Consider the following 21387-nt stretch of genomic DNA (forward strand, 5'->3'; position numbering starts at 1 on the left):
ATTCCGAAGGAAACATATGGGAAATTGATGATGATGATGATGCAACGTTGCATGTACGTTTGCTAAAATAGCCCTCTGTTTGTTGACATCGCATGAAATAAATCAAATAAATAGAAGCCTCTCGGTCACTGAAGATCTATCCACACAGGCACTCAAGAGAGCACTTCCTCTTGGTGAGTGGAGCTGACAACTGAAGGAAGAATGGGGTCACACCGTCGCATCGTGGTTTTTGCGCTGTTCATTGCCATTCACATCAGTGTTGCAAGTAAGTACCGCCCTGAGATTTTCTTTTGCTGCTCTTCCTTCTCAAATGGATTGACATTCATGCTTATTGTAATGTATTTGTTATGATGATTGATTGATTGGCTATGCCTAGAAATGGCCCTGCATTATTTTTACTAATTCTGCAAAGCTGAATTGGGAGGGTGTTTGTGGAACAGTTAAACTTCTCAATAAACTGTGTGCTTTGCCTCCCATGATGCTCAGTAATACTGGCACTTGGTTTTTAGCAGCTATCTCATTTGCTTCAAAATACGGTTCCAGTCTCTCTGTATATGCTGTCCAATCATCTGTTGTGCTATCAAACATCTCCATATTTCCAATACAGCTAGATATCTTGCTGTGCCCTTCTTCTTTTCTTCTTCTTCTTTTTTTTAATTCACTGTGACCAGGCCTCCTCAGTATTTGTTTCTTCGCCACTCTGCTCTCTCTGGAGATGAGGCCAGGCCTGAGACTTTCAAGCTTTATCTTCATCACCACTGTTGTGTCCTTATTATTTCTGGGTTCCAGAAGCTTCCTAATAAAGAAGTATAGTTGAAGCTCCAAGCCTGACTCCTGGTCCTTATATTACAATAAATAATAAGGACACAACAGTTATAGTACTTTCTTTTGGTCTGTCTCGTTGATTGATTGATTGGTTGATTGCAGTTCTATACCGGCCAATAGCCAAACCTCTCTGGGCAGCTCACAAAAATGAAAACTCTAAAATGCGGCCTCATAAAATATAATATAAATCCATTTAAAAGCAGGGTAAAAACCAGCTGCAATGTAAAGATTAAAAGCATAAGGACACATTTTTAAAAATCTGGACTGAAGCCCTTTTCTTGGTAGCCTTCTTCCTCCCCTCATTTTATGGGGGCACTTGGACAAGGGCCTTTCAGAATGATCTTAGGGGTCATCACTTGGTGGGGCCAGATTACTTGAAGGAGGTGATCCTTCAGGTTACCTGTCCCTAAGCCATTTCGGGCTCTGGATGTTAATACCAACACTTTGAAACTGGACTGGCAGCCAGGGCAGATAATAAAACATTGGTGTATTATGATCCTGTCGGCCAGTCCCCATTAACAATCTCACTGCCCTATTTCAGCAGATCGTGTTTACTTTTTTAAAAAGGAAAGTCACAGCTATTGAAAAGTTGGCAATTCTAGGAATGGCTGGGAATGTATTAGAACAGCTATTCCTGATGGGACCCTACAGCAGGTATGGCTCTTCTCATTGCTGCCACTCTACAAAGAAAACTGCACTGTCTTTACCATCCCACCATTTACCATCCCACCATTCACAAAGAAAACTGCACTGTCTTTACCATCCCACCATTTACCATCCCACCATTCACAGGGGAAAGAAGTGCTGTCAGCCATCTTGGGGAATACGCCCTATGCATTAGCAACTGCCATCTTGGTGCACCTTGTTCAGCAGACGGGAAAAATGTCTGGCTGTGGAGAGGCTAAAGTAGGGTGACCATATGAAAAGGAGGACAGGGCTCTTGTATCTTTAAAAGTTGCATAGAAAAGGGAATTTCAGCAGGTTCATATATGGAGAACCTAGTGAAATTCCCTCTTTATCACCACATTTAAAGCTGCAGGAGCTGCACTAGAGTGACCAGATTTAAAAGAGGGCAGGGCACCTACAGCTTTAACTGTGGTGATGAAGAGGGAATTTCACCAGGTTCTCCATATATACAAATGACACCTGCTGAAATTCCCTTTTCAATACAACTGTTAAAGATACTGTCCTCCTTTTCATATGGTCACTGTAGCTAAAGAGCTGCCTGTATTTTACACCAGTTGGGCTGTGAGGAAACTAGAAATGTCCTCTGAACTATTGCTTCCTCCAGGCTTCCTCCATCATATTGCAAACATCCTACTTGACTTATAGTGAGTCATACCACGGTCAATCTGGTCCAGTATTTTCAACATTGACTGGCAATGGCTCTCCAGGGTTTCTGGCAGGAATTTTTTTCTTGCCCTACTTGGAGATGCCACAGATTGGACCTTGAACCTTCTGCAGGAAAAGTCTGTGCTCTCCCACCGAGCCACGACCACTCCAATAGTACGATTTGTCACATCATAACCTTTCAATTTGAAGGAATTGGAAGAAAAACTCATGAACTGCCCAAACTCTGAGAGTTTTTAAAAGGCCATGGGGTCCGTTCTAAGGGGGGGAAAGCCTGATGTTTTAACTTTCCCATCTGACATGGAGTTTTTCATTCCTGTTCTACCATAGCAAAACATATTACGGTAATGACCTAGAGTAGATGGAATTTAACACCATTGGATCTTAAAGTTTGACTGGGATTGCCTCCATTTTGAAAAATTCAAAATAGCCATATTGTTATTGGAGACATTTTTTTAAAAAAACACCGCAGAGTTTAAAAAGCAGTTGAGGGGTTTTGATCCTGGTTCACTTGATGCACTTTAATGCTGCTCAGTTAAATCTCAAAGCTGATTCGGAGAATCCTTTAGGTGTTAGAACAAAATACATAAACAATCATATAAACAAGAATGCAATATCCGTCATATACACAACATAGCAATTAATCAGTAGATGATTAAGCCCTTGGGCATAAGCTGTGAGTGCTCAATATACAAACAGCCATATACTCAAGAATCCAGCGTACATCTCTGATACACAATGTTGATGGATTCTCTGGATTGCATTTTCACTTCTGTTCCTCTTCAGCTTTTTGTGCCTTTCCTCATTGTCATAATGGTAAGCTCCTTAGCCCCTAAAAATAAAAAAAAGATTTCACTTCTCCGTCCAAAAGTAGCGCTGATATTTGGCTCCCCTTTTAGCACACGCATACCAAAATCACCAAAGACGTGTTGAACAACACAGGGGTGCTGTTCACAGTGAGAGCCTTATAGATGCTGTAACATCTTGAAGCCGTCGATTACGGGTAGAGTACATGGTTTGTATGCAGAAGGTCCCTGGTCTAATCCCCAGTTTCTTCAGGTAAGGTGAGGAAAGTATCCTGCCTGAAACCTGGAAAGCTGCTGCCAGTCAGTGTCGACAATACTGGACTAGATAGACCAATGGTCTGACTCAGTATAAGCCAACTTCCCTATGTTCATAAGAAGAGCCATACTGGATCAGACCAAAGGTCCATCTAGTCCAACGTTTTGTTCACACCGTGGCCAACAAGCTGTTGACAGGAAACCCATGAGCAAGACATGCGCACCCTCCTGGCTATGTTCCGCAGCAACTGGTATACATAGGCATACTGTCTCTGATACTTGAGGTAACGCATCGCCATCAGGGCTAGTAGTCATTGATAGTCTTCAAACCCCGGAATTTGTCTAAACCCCATTCAGAGCTATCCAAATGGTGGCCATCACTATGTCTTGTGGTAGTGAGTTCCATAGTTGACTATGTGCTATGTGAAGTACTTCCTTTTGTCTGTCCTGAATCAGCTTCATGGGATGACCCCCATTGGGTTCTAGTATCATGAGAGAGGAAGAAAAATGTCTCCCTTACCACATTTTCCACGCTATGTGTAATTTTGTATACTTCTATCATGTCTCCCCTTACTCACTTTCCCCCCTGAGTTTTACCTTTCTATTGCCACCCATTTATATCATTGAAATACATTGATTTATACCTATCTTTGAGACATCTTCTCAACCATTTCTGGATCCTACAGGTATCTTTGTGCCAGTGAACTTGTCCTGCAAGTGTAGAAAAACAACATCGAAATTTGTCCGTCCCAAAGACTATGAAAGTGTTGAAATCTTTCCAGCTGGGGTCGCCTGCACGAAGATGCAAATCATGTAAGCGGCCTTCATTGTGTTTTTCCAGTAGGGGGGTCCTTAATGGGTTCTGAAGTTATCTCCTCACCCCCTTTCCATCAAGTGACTTCTTTCTTCTGTCATGGAAAGATTCCCTCCCTCCCTGTGTTCTATGTAAATCATACTGAATTCCAACCCAGCTCTAGTTAGTTGTGACTAAGATCAACGGAACATTTGTTGTTGTTAACAGTGCAATTCTTTGTATTGTTTACTCGTGTTCAGTGGGGCTGACTCACTGGGGTTTAGGGAGTTTAGGACAGCAGCTAAACTCAAGTCCCAATGCAATCTTACCTTTAGTTATAACTGGACTGGGCCCAATCCATAAACCACAGTGTGGCTCGTCCGTTTCCTCTCTGGCATCTGCTGTTTCAGCTGATGATGATGATAATGATTGTCACATCAATGTTTATAGTGCTTTAAAAAGTAGTAATATAACACCAAAAGGGAGCGCTCTCTCCCAAGCAGCTTATGGTCACACAAACCCCAATTTTCCTAGCGATGAGTTTTTTTCAGGAGTTCATGTCCTCTATATGGGGCAGCCTTTGAAGATGGTCCGGAAGCTGCAGCTTGTACAAAATGTGGCGGCCAGATTGATAGCTGGAACAGGGAGGTTTGAGCATATAACACCGATTCTGGCCCACTTGCATTGGCTGCCTATACGTTTCTTTGCCCAATTCAAGGTGCTGGTTTTAACCTATAAAGCTCTACATGGCTTGGGACCGCAATACCTGATGGAACACCTCTCCCGACATAAACTTACCCGTACACTGCGCTCAACATCTAAGGTCCTCCTCCGAGTGCCTACTCCGAGGGAAGCTCGGAGGATGGCAACAAGGGAGAGGGCCTTCTCGGTGGTGGCCCCCCGACTGTGGAATGATCTCCCCGATGAGGCTCGCCTGGCGCCAACATTGTTATCTTTTCGGTGCCAGGTCAAGACTTTTCTCTTCTCCCAGGCATTTTAACAGCATTTAACAACGTTAAGTTTGTGTTTAATGGACCCCAGAATTTTTTTTTTAAATGGATACTGTTGTTTTTATACTGTTGTTTTTAAGTTTTTGATGGGTTTTTAATTTTGTATACTTTTTAATGTTTACCATTTTTAACTGTTGTAAACCGCCCAGGGAGCTTCGGCTGTGGGGCGGTATATAAATGTAATAAATAAATAAATAAATAAATAAATATTACTCTGGGCTTTAAATGAGGTCACTGGAAGGTGACTGGCATGTTGTCACATTTGGTTTATTTACAGTTGTGCAACTTGAGTATTGCTGGAGCCTGGCAGCATTAACACCTCCACAATGGTCCCAAAGGCTCCTGTTCTCCCATCAGGTCTCCGGGGGGTCACCCAGCAGCACTATAAAATTGCTTCCAGAAGCTCTGTTTCTCAGCTTGTGATTTTTGCAGTTGATCGCCACTGCACTACAACCACGAAGCTGCTTTCCTGGTTCAGACCTGGTCCACACAATCCATTTCACCCACCGTGGTTTGCAGCACTTGCCAGGTGTCCATGGGCAGCCATTCCATAAAGCGTGTCCAACTGGTTTTGGTCTCTTTAAGCAATACATACACACACCGGGAGGGTTACAAATAGAAAACGATAACATCTGGACCTCTCATAAGATTCTGTGAATGAGGCAGTGCGATAGGAACATAGAAAGCTACCATTGAGTCAGACCACGGGTCCATGTAGCCTGGTATTGTCAACACTGACTGGCAGCAGTGCTCTGGCAGTTCAGTCAGGATTCTTTCCTTGCCTTACCTGGAGAAGCCAGCGATCGAACCTGGAACCTTCCTCATGCAAAGCAGGTACTCTATCGCACTGAGCCTTGGACAGTATATAAGGTATCCAATATTCCACTTACACAAATGACGTAGCACTAGTGTAAGCAACCTCTAGTGGTACACCAATCGCGTAAGCTGGTGCGATCAGTTTTCCAGAGAAATTGCTTCCACCAGAAGTGTGAAATATGTATTTATTATAAAGCCTTCCTTCTCAGTCTTTCTGCCTTGCACAAATTGCCGGTTTGTGAACAGTGACATCTTCAAATCTGTTTGTCTTTACAGAATCACTCTAAAAAACCAGATGAAAAAGTGCGTTGATCCTGAAGCTAAATGGGTGAAGAATTTAGTGAGGATTATGGAAAGAGAGTAAGTTCTAATATAACCTCCCCTCCCCCATTCCTCTGTTTTGAGTCAGAGAACTGGTTCATTTAGCCTGCTGCCCAACACAGAACGACCCAACTGGCAGTGTCTTTCAAGGCCTTGGACAGACCTCGTTTTCAGCCCTCCTATCAATGAAACTTCAGGTCATCGGCTCGCATAGTATGGGTTTGGGGGCTCTAGTCTTGTGACCAAGCAAAACCACTTGACAAGTGCTACCTTATTATTATTATTATTATTATTATTATTATTATTATTATTAATTATTTATTTATTTATTTATATAGCACCATCAATGTACATGGTGCTGTACAGAGTAAAACAGTAAATAGCAAGACCCTGCTGCATAGGCTTACATTCTAATAAAATCATAATAAAACAATAAGGAGGGGAAGATATGGTGACCATATGAAAAGGAGGACAGGACTCCTGTGTCTTTAACAGGAATGTAGAAAAGGGAATTTCAGCCAGTGTCAATTGAAGAGGGTGAACTTCCCTCTTCATCACAACAGTTAAAGCTATGCTAGCTATAATAGAGTGGCCAGATACAAGAGAGGGCAGGGCTTCTGCAGCTTTAACTGTTGTGACGAAGAGAGAATTTCACCTTCTTCAATTGACACCTGCTACAATTCTCTTTTCTACATTCCTGTTAAAGATACAGGAGCCTTATCCTCCTTTTCATATGGTCACCCTAGGGGAAGAGAATGCACCAGACAGGCACAGTGGCTGCCATTGAAGGGTGACTGAAGAGACATACAGTATGCAGGCAATTCCAGTTCCAACTTCACCGGCTTCCTTGGAGGGATAAACAAAGTGAGAATTTGTAAACTGAGAGAAGCATGACTAGAAATGATCAATAAGACCCACACTAGATATTACTCTTAACGCAGAGTTGCCACTTAAAACACCAGCCCTGTGTCTAGTTATCCCTCAAAAACTGACTACCAGAAGAACACAGCAGTATCCTGAAACCAGATTATTATTATTATTATTATTATTATTATTATTATTATTATTATTATTATTATTGTATCTTGCTTTTTTCCCCAATGCTGGGCCTCAAGGCATCTTTACAAAATTAAAACATATAAATAGAAATGTACAGAAGTTAAAAATATAATTAAATGTGGTTCAATATTAAAACATTTAAAATACAAATAACAAATTTTAAATATGATTGCTTCAAGACAATCCAAGGCAAACAGCAGAACCAGGAGGTTTACTGAACCTCCTGAGCCTCAGTTTTAGGATGACCATATGAGAAAGAGGACAGGGCTCCTGTATCTTTAACAGTTGCATAGAAAAGGAAATTTCAGCAGGTGTCATTTGTATATATGGAGAACCTGGTGAAATTTCCTCTTCATCACTACAGTTAAAGCTGCAGGAGCTATACTACAGCTATACTGTGACCAGATTTAAAAGAAGGCAGGGCTCCTGCAGCTTTAACTTTCGTGATGAAGAGGGAATTTCACCAGGTGCTGCATGCATACAAATGACATCTGCTGAAATTCCCTTTTCAATATAACTGTTAAAGATACAGGAGCCCTGTCCTCCTTTTCATATGGTCACCCTACTCAGTTTAGCTTGTTGGGTCACACGTTTGCAGGCCTGTCTTAAAAACACAGGAGCCTCTTGTGGGTTAAGAGATGGCTGCCATGTTCTTCTGGGAGCCCTTTTCTGAATTACCTACATTTAATCTATGTTTTATTTTTCTTACAGGAACAAAACAGTTTGAAGTGCTCTTGGAAGGCAAGGAAAGAATGACGCACAAATCCCAAATGTGAAATGCATCTTTCTTTCTACACAAACAATTCTGATCTTGTTTAATTTTTCCACCCACTAAAATCCTCTCCCAGTGCACATACAACATGCACCGTGACACATGTCTATGCCAAATTTGTATGCCAGGTTTAATCCCTCATATCTGCAGTGCAAGGATTTTGGGTAGCAGGGCTGCAAAAATACATCTGCCTGAGAATGCGGGAGCAGTGCTGTGAATGCAATTTTAGGATTGCATTCCTAAATGCAACCCTAAATGCATTATCCCCCAATCTGCTCAACTGTACCTCTAAGGCTCAAAGAGGAAGAAAAAGAATGAATGCCATTATGCAGCCTCCTGAAAATAGCCCTGTTTGAAGACTTAATGAGTTTTGGAGGCTGTTACTTTTCCTTTTATGGGAAGAGGGGAAAAGGGCAACCTGGCAAAAAATGGGGCTCAGCTCACCCTTCTCACCTGCCCTTTCTCAGCATGAAATTGTGCCCCCACCACACACACACACACACGAACACACACACTTATATATGTGACAACCTGCATTCTAAAACAGCTCTATCCATTCCTAGAGTTGTTCTTCCCAGAATTCCTAATTTATTGGGCCATGGTAATTAAGCCTGTTTTGATTTTTAGTTGACCAGTCCATTGCTTTCTATGAGAATTGTTCTGAATCCATTTAAATATTTATAGGAGGAGCCATTGCAAAAATTAAAACCACTGAAGAATAACGTAGCAGTTCATTTGTTAGAGTACCTGATGACATGTTCAAAAAGCATGCATGCTACTAGCTTCTAGCTGGCTGTCACATTTTCCAAGTATCTGTTTGTAAAAACATTTTATGCTGTTAAAATATTGAAGAGATTAAAATGTGAAGAGATTAAAATGTGAAGAGATCAAAAGTAGTTCTGTTGCTGTTGCTGCTGCTGCTGCTGCTGTCAACAGTAAGTTCATATGCATAAATTCAAGCAATAAAATTGCCCTTTTCACTTTACATTGTATCTTTTTATTCAGATTCTTTCTTTATTTTTATTTTTATTTTTGGCAAATGCTGCATTTTGACATTCACACAACCACTTAGTACAGCACACAGTTTAGCCATGGAAAGCATTTAGTAGGGGGAAGTGTTACATTTTCCTAGGAGTCAAACGTGGTTTTAACCACTGGGAAAAAGCTGGCTTGAAGGCTAAATTGTATAAATATACTGTGAAGGGAGGAAGGGGTGTGTGTGCCAAAGCTCCCAGCAGAGAAGGCAAGTTAAAGGAAACCAGATTCCGGCTGGACATCAGGAAAAACTTCCTGACTGTTAGAGCAGTGCGACGGTGGAATCAGTTACCTAGGGAGGTTGTGGGCTCTCCCACACTAGAGGCCTTCAAAAGGCAGCTGGACAACCATCTGTCAGGGATGCTCTAGTGTGGATTCCTGCATTGAGCAGGGGGTTGGACTTGATGGCCTTGCAGGCCCCTTCCAACTCTGCTATTCTATGATTCTATGAAACAATTGCTCGAGCTGAACAACAACCCTGCAAAGTAGGCTGCCACCACCCCTTACGTCCGCCTCAGCCTGAGCGAAGGGATTCTCAGACCTTATAGGACACTAGACCAAGCCTATATCCCGGGATCATCCCGGGATCATCCCAACGCATCCTGGGAGCAGGGAGGGATGATCCCTCCTTTGGCCTGGGATTTGACCCTACCCTTTAATCCCACTTTTTCTACATTCTTGGGATGATCCCGAGACTGTAGAATGTGTGGCCGGGCATCGCAGGTTGTCTCAGCTCTTCGCAAGTAACTGCAAGGAGTCGGAACCCGGGCACATGGCACAGAGCTCGGGGGTGGGGTGGGGGGAGAGCCAGTTTTTTTTAAAAAAAAATTACCTCTCATTCGAGCGCTCCTGCGCTCATTTCCCTTTAAAACCAAAAAACCAAAATTGCCATGTCACGCGGCGCGTGTAGACCACGGCAACAATCTCGCGATCATCAAATCATGAGATTGTCGCTCTACTACCCCCTCATCTAGCCATGGCCTCTGTTTCCAAAGCTCTAGACCTGGAACAGTAGCAATAAACCAAGCAGAAGACTCTGGATTTAGTACCAAGGCTTTCTGGGAAGGAAGCACACACAACACTTGCGGTAAGTGTTAAGTTTATTTACATAAGGAGAGGGGAATAAAAGGCATAAAATAACCAGAGTATGTTTGAATAGAATGCTTCAAGGTAAAAAAAAACCAATGATGTTAGGGTGACCATATGAAAAGGAGGACAAGGCTCCTGGATCTTTAACAGTTGCATCGAAAAGGGAATTTCAGCAGGTGCCATTTGTATATATGGGGAACCTGGTGAAAGTCCTTCTTCATCACAACAGTTAAAGCTGCAGGAGCTATACTAGAATGACCAGATTTAAAAGAGGGCAGGGCACCTGCAGCTTTAACTGGCGTGATGAAGAGAGAATTACACCTGGTTCCCCATATATACAAATGACACCTGCTGAAATTCCCTTTTCAATACAACTGTTGAAAAGTACAGGAGCCCTGTCCTCCTTTTCATATGGTCACCTTAGTTCACATAAACCTGCCTATTCACACCTAAGCACAGATCTTCAAGTAGGACTGGACCAAACAGACCTACATGGAGTCCAAAGCAAAGGTAGAAATGAAGATGAAGACCCAGGGCCACTGTCACCCTCCTCTGATTTTATACTTCTACCCCTGTCAACTCCAACGAGATCCCTGTCAGCCAATCCCAGGCTGGCTAAGGCAATTTTCCCAGGCCCCGAAAGGATGGGGGGTTAGGAATGCAGCTGAAATCACGAAGTCCAATTAAGTGGGTCTTGCTCCAGCCTTGGGGCTAGAGGCCTCCCCTGATAACACACACGCTGGTAGTACAACATTACCTGCCACTTAGTCTGGTGAAACTGAAGCTCACAGACTGCTGGGACACAGAAAATGGAGCCCAATAGATACCTTGAGCGGAATACACAATGATTGCTTTGTTATTCTTAAGACACATCTGCAGAGGGACTGTTCAAACATCATTCCCTCTCCACCCATGAGGGTCTGCATTAGTGTGGGGGCAGCTGCTCTGGGATTTCGAATGCTCTGGCTTCCCTTAAGAATCCTGGGAGTTGTGTCTGGCAGGGTGTTGAAATACGTAATTGACAGAGTAGCTAGGGTAACCAACATATCCGGAAATGCCCGGAGTCCTCCAGCAAAACGAGGCTTGACCGGGGAAAACGGGCACCTGGTGGTGATGGTCAAGCCTCGTTTTCGGCCACTTGCTTTTCCAAGAAGTATCAGATCTTGTGAGACTTCCAGCATCCTGAAGGTATCATGAGATTTGAGATGGAAAAGCGTGCTAAAAAGACCCTGGCTGGCTGGCTATCTGCGCAGAAGCAGCAGGGCCTGGTAGCACAACCAGCATCCGCGGCACCCGACCAGCAGCAGCAGCAGTTGCACAGAGCTGGGAAGGAAGAGAAGGAGTCAAAGGCTTTCAGAAACCCGGGACTGTGTGTTGTGGCGGAAGCAGTGGCCAAGGGCAGATGTTCCCTAAAGCAAGGCTCCCTTGGAGCAACGAAATGCTCTGCGCTTGTCTACGATCAGTCCAGTTCGGGTGTGTTTGGAAGAGGAGAATGTACAAAGAAGAATGACTGCCCTCAAACTTGCACAAAGGAGATGCAAGCTGGCAACACAAGATGCAAAACAATGAAAACAACCACAGCCCATTTTGAGGAGCCTGTTGCTAACAACGTCAAGGCCAACGATCAAGAATTCTTGAAATATATTAGAAGCAGAAAACCATCTGGGAGACTGTTGGACTAGGGTGACCATATGACCAGATTTGCCCGGATTTGCTCGGGTTTCTGATGGCAAATCCAGGAGGGGAGGGGAAATCCGGATTCCCCCCCCAAAGAGCAGCTCTAAAGGGAATTAACAAAAATGCTTATAACTCCGTCATTTTTTAAGATAAAGACATGAAACTTGGCACAATGGTAGCTCTTAGGAAGGGCTTTAGTCATACCAAATTTGAAACAGATCTGTTCATTCAATGATTTTTTAGGAATTTTTTAAAAATTGAGGTTTTAAAATTATTATTTTTTAAATCGATGAAACTTTGGACCATGATAGGATTTAGGTAGAGCTTTAGCCACACCAAATTTGAAACAGATCCATTAATCCATTGATTTTTTAGGGTTTTTTTTTAAAAATGAGGTTTTAAAATTATTATTTTTTAAACTGTCATTTTTAAAGATAAAGAGCTGAAAGTTGGCACCATGATAGCTTTTAGGTAGAGCTTTAGCCATACCAAATTTGAAACAGATCTGGGGCCAGTAGCAAACCCTGTTAACAACAACAGCAGCTTGCAATGAGTGAAGATACAGTCAGAAAAGATATTTGAGGGAAGGAGAGAATGTAACACACAGAGTATAGCAAAAGCTTCAAAGTACAGCAAAACCTACAAAAGTAGGAGTGAGTGAAGTTAATTTCAGATACATTGAATCTCTCACTTGTTCTTTATTTCAGTGATTTTAACAGTAAGATGTTATGTAGAACAGATTTGTCTTAAATGTGTGCTGTAAAATCAGACATGTGACCAAGGCTATGTTCGGGTGGGCACGCCCCCTTGGTACTGGACACGCCCCCTTGGGGGGCGACCATGTTGTCCTCCATTTTGGTTTCCAAAATATGGTCACCCTATGTTGGACCGTTGGATGACAACCGAGATAGAGGAGATCCAGTATGATGCTTCTTATGTTCTTCAGCACATGTATGAGATGTGTGAAGTAAAAAATAGTGCTCCTGAGCATTTGCAGACTGCATGTCCTTCCTCCATGGAGCAACTTGCCCACTTGGGATTAAAGGTTCAAGGCTTCTACAAAGGCATGAGCCCTGGCTTTTATTTTTAAAAGAAGTTAGTCTGAGGAACTAGATGAGAATATATATTAGGCACTGCCAAGAAGGGAAGTTAACTGGCAGTGAGCAGATTTAAGGAAGCAAAAAAATTTTCAGTTATGCAACCTGTAGTCCCTTTCTTTTTTCTACTAGTAGATAGTTCTGTTTGTTGAATTTTACCACATAAACAGGGAAGCGCTATATTCGAGTGGGCACTGAGATCCAGCTATGGTCTTTTTAAACGCCATAAATGCCATTTTTCATTTAAACACTCTAAATAAACGTAACTTTTGTACCTTTTGTCAGCCAGGCAAGATTTTTTGGAGAAGAGCATTGTTTTTTTAAGGCTCAGCCCCCAGGCTCCAAAATGGAATATTTTAAGTAAAAATAGTGCTCCTGAGCATGCACAAACTTCATTTCCATCTTCTAACCCACAACCTGGGGGAGCTTCGGCTGTTAGTGGGTATAAAAATGCAATCAATCAATCAATCAATCAATCAACCCACCAGGTCTTAGAGCTTCCCAGGGAGGTTCCAGTCCTGGCATTTCTTTTTTAAAACTTAACCATTTAGCTTAAGGCAGCAGGGTATTGCATTCTTGGCACTCTGGAGAAAGGAAAATAAATGGTCATAAGAAAATTTAGGGGATTGAAAACGTCCAAGTTTTTCACCCACTTCTATTCTCTGTAGAAGGGTCTGGAATATGGAATCTCCCCTTCTAAGGTACTGCCCTTGAGTCTCTTCAAGTCTACTTGTGAGTAGTTTTATGGCTTTTTGTTTTTTACACAGGACATTTATCATTCACTAGTAATTGTTCACTCTGGGAAGTTTGTGGGTCCTTTTCATGACATCTTCAACCACCAGTGTCTCCCTCATCATTTTTTAGCTTTTTTCCCTCCATTTAAAAAAATCGCCAAAAATGCAGTAACAACCCCACCACCAAAAAACTCCTTCAAAGAGGTGGTGTAATTCAAGAATCATGTGATACTTGCAGCGCCATCTACTGGCTGTATAAATGAAACATATGGAATGTGCCCACAAAGGAACTGGGAAAAACAACAGGGGGAACACGTGTATTGTGCCCGTTCTAAACCCGCAAAAACTCCAGAAGACAAAGCCCCAGTAAGGCTGCAGGATTTTTCCTTATTGTGGAGAAGCCCCAAATATTGTTGGGCACCAGCAACAGCAACGTCTTGGTCAGCCCCACAAGATGATAAAGGAACCAGCCTTCATTTGGCCCGTTTCTCTGGATTCTGTGACTAAGGGCAAAACCACATCAAGGAAGAGTCATCCTTTGATATCCACAATGCACTTGAGCTCAGATGCAGATCCTGACTGGAGGCAGGTGGGATTGCCCTGAACTTTCTTAAGGCAGAGTTGGTGTGCCCCTTCCCTGCTTACTATATGAACATACAAAATAAAAATAAAAATAGACCACTGTTTCATTTAGCCTAGTGCAGTTTCCTCTGACCGGTTGTGGCCCTCCAAGATGTCTAGTAGAGAGTGTTCTGTAGCACGGAGATGCTTTTCACTCAAGGTGGGCAACCTATGGTGCTCCATATGTTGCTGGACTGATAGGCACTGGACTGGGGGGCCACACATTCTCCAGTCCTTGCGTAATCTTGAAATTCTGGCTTGAACTTGGGACCTTATGCGGTCACCCTCTCTATAACCTGTGCTCAAGGCACTCGCCAATCTAGATTTGTATGTCATTCAACAGAAGGGAGAAAGAGCAACATGGCTTTCACACGCACGGCCCACAACTAACAAACACACATATTACATGTGAGAGCTGAAGTAATCTGTGGGAGCATCATCATCCAAATCTTTACGATTGCCTCTGTACGCTAATTGCAGGGGGACATGGGCAGGAGGGTGCTGTTGCACTCATATCCTTCTTCTGGGTCCCTGGACAACAGCTGGATGGCCACTGTGTGCAGGGCTGGGCCAAGCTGGTAATAGGCCCGGGGCCAGATGGGAAATGTAGTCCCCATTTCAAACTGCTCATTAGGTATTTTTTAATCAGTTCTAAATATTTATTTATTTATTTATTTATTTTATTACATTTTTATACCGCCCAATAGCCGAAGCTCTCTGGGCGGTTCACAAAAATTAAAACCATAATAAAACGACCAGCAGGTTAAAAGCACAAATACAAAATACAGTATAAAAAGCACAACCAGGATAAAACCACGCAGCAAAATTGATATAAGATTAAAATAGAAAATAGAACAAACACCAAAAATAGCATTGCTGTCACTATTTGAAGATATAAAGTGTGGAAAAGGAACTATAGAGCTGATATCGAGTCTGTTGGTTGCAGCACGATTGATGATAGCTAGGAACTGGAAGATCCAAGGGGAATATTCTATTGAGGAATGGTATAAAGTAGTATGGGACATAGCCATTAATGATAAACTGACATGCAATATTAAGTGGAGAAAAGGCGTAACTAAAATAAATGAGTTCGAAGGAATCTGGAAACAGTTCCTAGTGTTCGTGTTTACTAAGGGAAGTGGGAAACCACCAGCAGAAGAAATGATTAGATTTTGGACTCAAGAATGATCCCGAGGTGGGGGGTGCACTTTTATGTTAAGAATGAAGATGTTGTAGTGTGATAAGGCATATGTAATAGTTTTTGATATTTGTACTCAACAATTATTCAATATGTATGCAGCAGATATTTGATGTATTTTTTTTCTTATTGTGTTTGTTTCAGTTATATTTTGGAAATGTTTATCTATGTTTATATAGTGTTGAAAATGAATAAAAATTATTATAAAAAAAAAAAAAAGCACAAATACAAAATACAGTATAAAAAGCACAACCAGGATAAAAACCACGCAGCAAAATTGATATAAGATTAAAATACAGAGTTAAAACAGTAAAATTTAAATTTAAGTTAAAATTAAGTGTTAAAATACTGAGTGAATAAAAAGGTCTTCAGCTGGCGACAAAAGGAGTACAGTGTAGGCACCAGGCGGACCTCTCTGGGGAGCTCATTCCACAACCGGGGTGCCACAGCGGAGAAAGCCCTCCTCCTAGTTCAAATACATATGAACTAGAACAATTTATTTAAAAAGTAATGGCTTTACATGCTTTTCTTTGGGCAAATTCATCAACAACAACAGAAAAATCAAGCAACTTTGCCTTGTCAATGTTAATGTTCAAAACTGCTAATCCATTCAAACATTCTTGCACCGTTGCGAACCGAAAGAATGACTTGATTTGTTTTAGGACACTGACGCTCCTCTCTTTAGAGGCCACTGTTGCTGGCAATGACAGAGAAATGCATAATGCGATGAGGACATTTGGGAAAATATTGCCCAATCTCAAGTTCAATATTTTACCATAATTTATTTATTTATTTATTTATTACATTTCTATACCGCCCAATAGCCGAAGCTCTCTGGGCGGTTCCTTTGGTGAAACAGCATCGAGTTTGAAATACATATCAATTATTATTTTTTTAAAGAAGAAGCACTTCACTCTGAATGTCAGTTGAAATATGACTTGGTTATCGCAGCTGAAACAGATTAGCTTTCTGTGACAACTCATTCTCATCTAACTGCTTAAAGTGCCACAAAAAAATTGAAAAGTCCACAAATGTCCCCGATTGCAGAAAAGTGACGTGAAAGGCCATCAAAAACAAAGTCAATTATGTTGAAGAGGAGAGCTACTTTGTAACAAATCTTTACCAAAGGGTCTCCCTTTGCCTCTACCAGGGGGACTCAGCGTCTGCCCCCTCAAAATCGTAGACCCATGCCAACTGGCCCCCCTGCCCCCCCCCCTGCCCAGCCCTGACTGTGTGAACAAAATGATGGTCTAGATCAGCGGTCCCCAACCTTTTTGGCACCAGGGACCGGTTTCGTGGAAGACAATTTTTCCACAGACCAGGGGCTGGGGTTGAGGGGATGGTTTTGGGAAACACCCCCCGCACCCCCACTCCAGCGTCCTGGCTTCGCTTCAGCTGGGAAGGCAAGATGGCGCCCCACGCCCAGGTACGCTGGGGTGGGTGTGGGTGGGTACGTGAAAGCAGCTCACCTGCGTGGCCCAGTTCCTAACAGGCCACGGACCAGTCCCGGTCCGTGGCCCGGGGGTTGAAGACCCCTGGTCTAGATGGACCCATGGACTAATCCATCATGTCTCTTCTTATGTTCTTAATCCCAAGTATAGAACGTGTGAAGTAAAAAATAGTGCCCCTGAGCATATACCGACAGCGTTTCCTTCCTCCATTGAATGATTCACAGCCCAACTTGGATTAAAGTTTCAGGGTTTTCAAGGAGGCGCGAGTCCTGGCATTTATTTTTAAGCGAATTTAGTAGGAGGAACTTTCAGAAAACATCTCTGGCAGGGCCAAGACAGGAACATAACTGGCAATGAGCAGATTTAGGGAAGCAAAAATGTTTCTGTTAGACAGTTTATAGTTGCGTTCCTTTTTTTCCTTTTTCTTTCTTTTTTTACATGTAGATGGTTTTGTTTATTGAACTTTACCTTACAAACAGGGAAGCACTGACCTCTAGTGGGCACTGAGATCCAACTATGGCAATTTAAACTCTGTTTTCAGAGTGTGGTGTTTTGGCTAGAGTGTCGTTCTGGGAGTCAGGAGATCGGGGTTCTAGTCCCCGCTTGGCCATGGAAACCCACTGGGTGACTTTGGGCCAGTCACAGACTCTCTCAGCCCAACCTACCTCACAGGGTTGTTGTTGTGAGGATAAAATGGAGAGGAGGAGGAGGATTATGTATGCCACCTTGGGTTCCTTGGAGGAAAAAAGGCGGGATATAAATACATAAATAAATAAATGTAAACACCCTAAGACAGAAATCCTGTGACCTCTCAACAGCATCTCAGGTGCTATAAGCTGGTTCGGATTCCTCTGACCTCGGACCCAGGAGTTTGAGCCCCCTGCTCCCCTTCCCCTCACAGCCTTTGCAGAGAGAATGGGCTTCGTTTCGGCACCAGGTTAAGACATGGCTTTTTAACAAAGCCTTTGATGGTTAAATCCAGCAGCCTGGACAGCTCTACACCAAGCAGGATATAACACTTTGAAAACGGTATATATAATGTGTCCTGGGCCCAAACAGTTGTCAAAACCATTATAAACCGTTATAAAGCAGTAGTGTAGATCCTGCCCAAAAGTCTTGTTTTAATTGGATTTTACTGTTTTAAAAATTCATATTGGTTTTAACATATTATCATATGTGCCTGCCCAGACCTTAAGATCATCCACAGGGGTCCTTCTCCATGAGCCCCTGCCAAAGGAAGTGAGGCAGGTAGCTAATAGGAGCAGGGCTTTCTCTGCTGTGGCACCCCGGCTGTGGAACGAGCTCCCTAGAGAGGTTTGCCTGGTGCCTACACTGTACTCTTTCCATCGCCAGCTGAAGTCCTTTTTTATTTTCTCAGTATTTTAACACCTAATTTAACTTAAATTTAAACCTTGTTTTAATTCCATATTTTAACCTATATCAATTTTTGTTGTGTGGTTTTATCCTGGTTGTGCTTTTTTATATTGGATTTTGTATTTGTGTTTTTAGATTGTTGGTTGTTTTTATACTTTTCATGGTTTTAATTTTTGTGAACCGCCCAGAGAGCTTTGGCTATTGGGCGGTATAAAAATGTAATAGATAAATAAATAAACTTGTTTCAGAATTATCTATTTATTGTTCTATTTTATATAGAACAATTACTTTTACGCTGTTAGTTTTATTGTCCCCTGACTCTATTTGCTGCATTCTCTTGCCTCTCTTATTGTTTATTATGATTTTATTAGAATGTAAGCCTATGTGGCCGAGTGTTGGTGTTTTATTCTTTTACTATGTACAGCACCATGTACACTGATGGTGATATATATATATATATATATATATATATATATATATATGATTTTATCTGTACGCCAGCTTGAGATCCTTGTGATATAGGACGGGATATAAATGTTTTAATACATAATAAATAAAGTCAGTGTCTGAAAGAGATTTCATGAATGGCCTTTTGCTGGCTTGGTGCTACTCTGTGTGCCACACTGGCCTTTAGGAAACAGATTTGCAGTTCATCGTGGTCAAGAGGAAGTCTTGCGTTTTGAAGCTGGCAGCCAAGAAGCTATGCTGGGGAGGGGAATTTTGTTGCTGCTCTGGGGGACTTTTTTGTTTAGGAACTAGCTCAGCCTCCGTGCCTTGCTGCTCCCTCTTTGATTTATATATTTGAATAACGGCCAGCCCATTGCAAGAACAGGGTAAGACACCGGGACTTTGGCTGTAAAATTTCCCACTGTCCAGCCATCTTTCCCCACCCCCCGTTTAAATTAATAGATTGAAACTTCTGACGATTCTGATTGTGGAAAACATACGAACTTGTCCAGGGGTGGAGAACCTCCAGCCAGCGAGCCAAATTCGGCCCTAATTCTCCCAAGTCCTGTCACCTCTCTAATGCAAGAGACAGGTAGGCTTTCTCTAGTGGTGAAGAAGGAAAGCCTGCGCTCATCTCTAGTCACTGAGATTACCCTTGACTTGCAATTGGAGGGGAGTGACATATATTTAATCCTTTACTCCTGGAAATTCTTCAGTCAGCCCTGTTTTGCAGTTATTTCTCTGACTGTGGATCAGCCGTGGTATGTCAACCTAGCACTATAAATAAATTCATTAGTGCACTAATTGACCATAGGAATTCCTTCCTCCTTATCTGTGGCACTCATAAATGTTTTGCTTTTATATATATTTTGTAGTGACTGGCCATTGAAGAAGACTTCCGAGTCGAAACGCGTCTGGCCAAGCCAATCAAGTTTGTGACGCAGTTTTTTACTGTATTTTTAAATGTGTAATGTCTTGTATATTGTAAGTGCTCTATAGTCTTGATTGTTCATTTCATCTTATTTTACTATAAAATTTTGTTGAAATCCATCACCTTAACCTCTTTGGTTTTCAAGCCCATTGACACAGACCATATACCACTTTCATACCGCTATATCCTGCTTGGTGTGGCTCCTGCCTTTTATATGCTGCTTTCATACTGCTTTCATAGTGCAACATCCTGCTTGGTGTAGACAGGGCCGGCGCTTCCATAGAGGCCAGTTAGGCGGCCGCCTAGAGCGCCAAGGTAAGCGCCCCCAGAAGTCGCCCTCCCAGCCTTCCGCCCTGCTCCCCAGCATCCCTGGCTTGGCTTCAGCTGGGCGCTCGCCCAGCAGCCGAAGCCAAGCCGGGACACTGGGGGACGGGGAAGGGCGGCTCCACGTTCTGACATCCGGCGCACGCCGGACGTCAGAACATGGCGCCATCTAACCGCCCTCCCCCAGCTTCCCGGCTTGGCTTCAGCTGGGGGCTCCCAGCCAAAGACAAGCCAGGATGCTGGGGGGGTGTGTGAACGGACAGAATTGGAGCTGCCCGCCCACCCCACCGCAGCGTCCTGCCAAGCCAGGAGGACTTCAGGCGAGGGACAGGTAACCTATCTCCGCCTACCTGGGGTGGGGGGGATACGGTGGGGGGTGGGTGAAAGCAGCTCACCTTGCCTAGGGCGCAAAAAAGCCTGGCACCGGCCCTGGGTGTAGATCAGACCCCAGCCCAGTTTAAAGGCAACGAGCCATCGGAAGGATTAGACGGACCTTGATGTTGATCATCAACAGCACCTGGTCAGTAGGCTGAGCAGCAGGTAGCCAGATCACATGGTCACAGCCTTTCACACTATGGTCAGGAGTACTGTATTTCTGCTTAAATTACAGTAATGCTTTCCAAATTTGTATCTTTGCCTATAATTTAACATATATGCAAATCTGTGGCCTTTCACCACCACCCTTCTTCTTTGGGTGAGGTATAATGAACTACCTGAAAAAGTGACTTATGTATTTATTTATTTATTTACTTATTTATTTATTACATTTCTATACCACCCAATATAGTCGGAGCTCTCTGGACTTTCGATCTGGAAGCTGACTGTGACGTCGAGGATTTCCCCACCCACCCCTTTCTTTTCCGCAACTCTGGACCTGCGAACTTTGGCCAGCTCTGCAATAACAGATGAAGACAGAGCAATTACTTCCTTTGTGGCAAAGCCTAGGCCTTGGCAGGAAACCAGTTGTAATTCTTCCTCGTTTCCATATTATTGCAGAACTCAAAAGGGAGAAATGTGACGGGCCGCTAAGACCGTAATTAGCATGAGTTGCATTTCTTCCCTGTCATCTCAGAGAACAGAAAATCAAACAGCAACCCATTTCTCCCGCCCCACCAGCCTCCACTGGCGTAAATGCAGTTCTATCTTGAGTAAGCAAAGCAGATTTGAAGGTAGGGTGACCCTATGAAAAGGAGGACAGGGCTCCTGTATCTTTAACAGTTGCATAGAAAAGGGAATTTCAGCATGTGTTATTTGTATATAAGGGGAACTAGATGAAATTCCCTCTTCATCACACCAGTTAAAGCTGCAGGTGCCCTGCCCTCTTTTAAATCTGGTCTCTCTAGTATAGCTCCTGCAGCTTTAACTGTGGTGACGAAGAGGGAATTTCACCAGATTCTCCATA

The 21387-nt window shown here is 42.9% G+C and overlaps 1 protein-coding gene across 1 annotated transcript; it reads left to right on the plus strand.

The window, feature by feature from the left end:
* Positions 1–149: 149 nt before the first annotated feature.
* Positions 150–8022, plus strand: LOC134404895 (interleukin-8-like). Its single transcript, XM_063135866.1, has 4 exons — positions 150–265; positions 3923–4049; positions 6132–6215; positions 7947–8022. The coding sequence occupies exons 1-4, from the start codon at positions 202–204 to the stop codon at positions 7960–7962; spliced, it is 291 nt and encodes a 96-aa protein (XP_062991936.1). The 5' UTR covers positions 150–201; the 3' UTR covers positions 7963–8022.
* Positions 8023–21387: the final 13365 nt, after the last annotated feature.

This window comes from Elgaria multicarinata, chromosome 10, assembly GCF_023053635.1.
Source record: "Elgaria multicarinata webbii isolate HBS135686 ecotype San Diego chromosome 10, rElgMul1.1.pri, whole genome shotgun sequence".
In the NCBI taxonomy this organism is placed as follows: domain Eukaryota; kingdom Metazoa; phylum Chordata; class Lepidosauria; order Squamata; family Anguidae; genus Elgaria; species Elgaria multicarinata.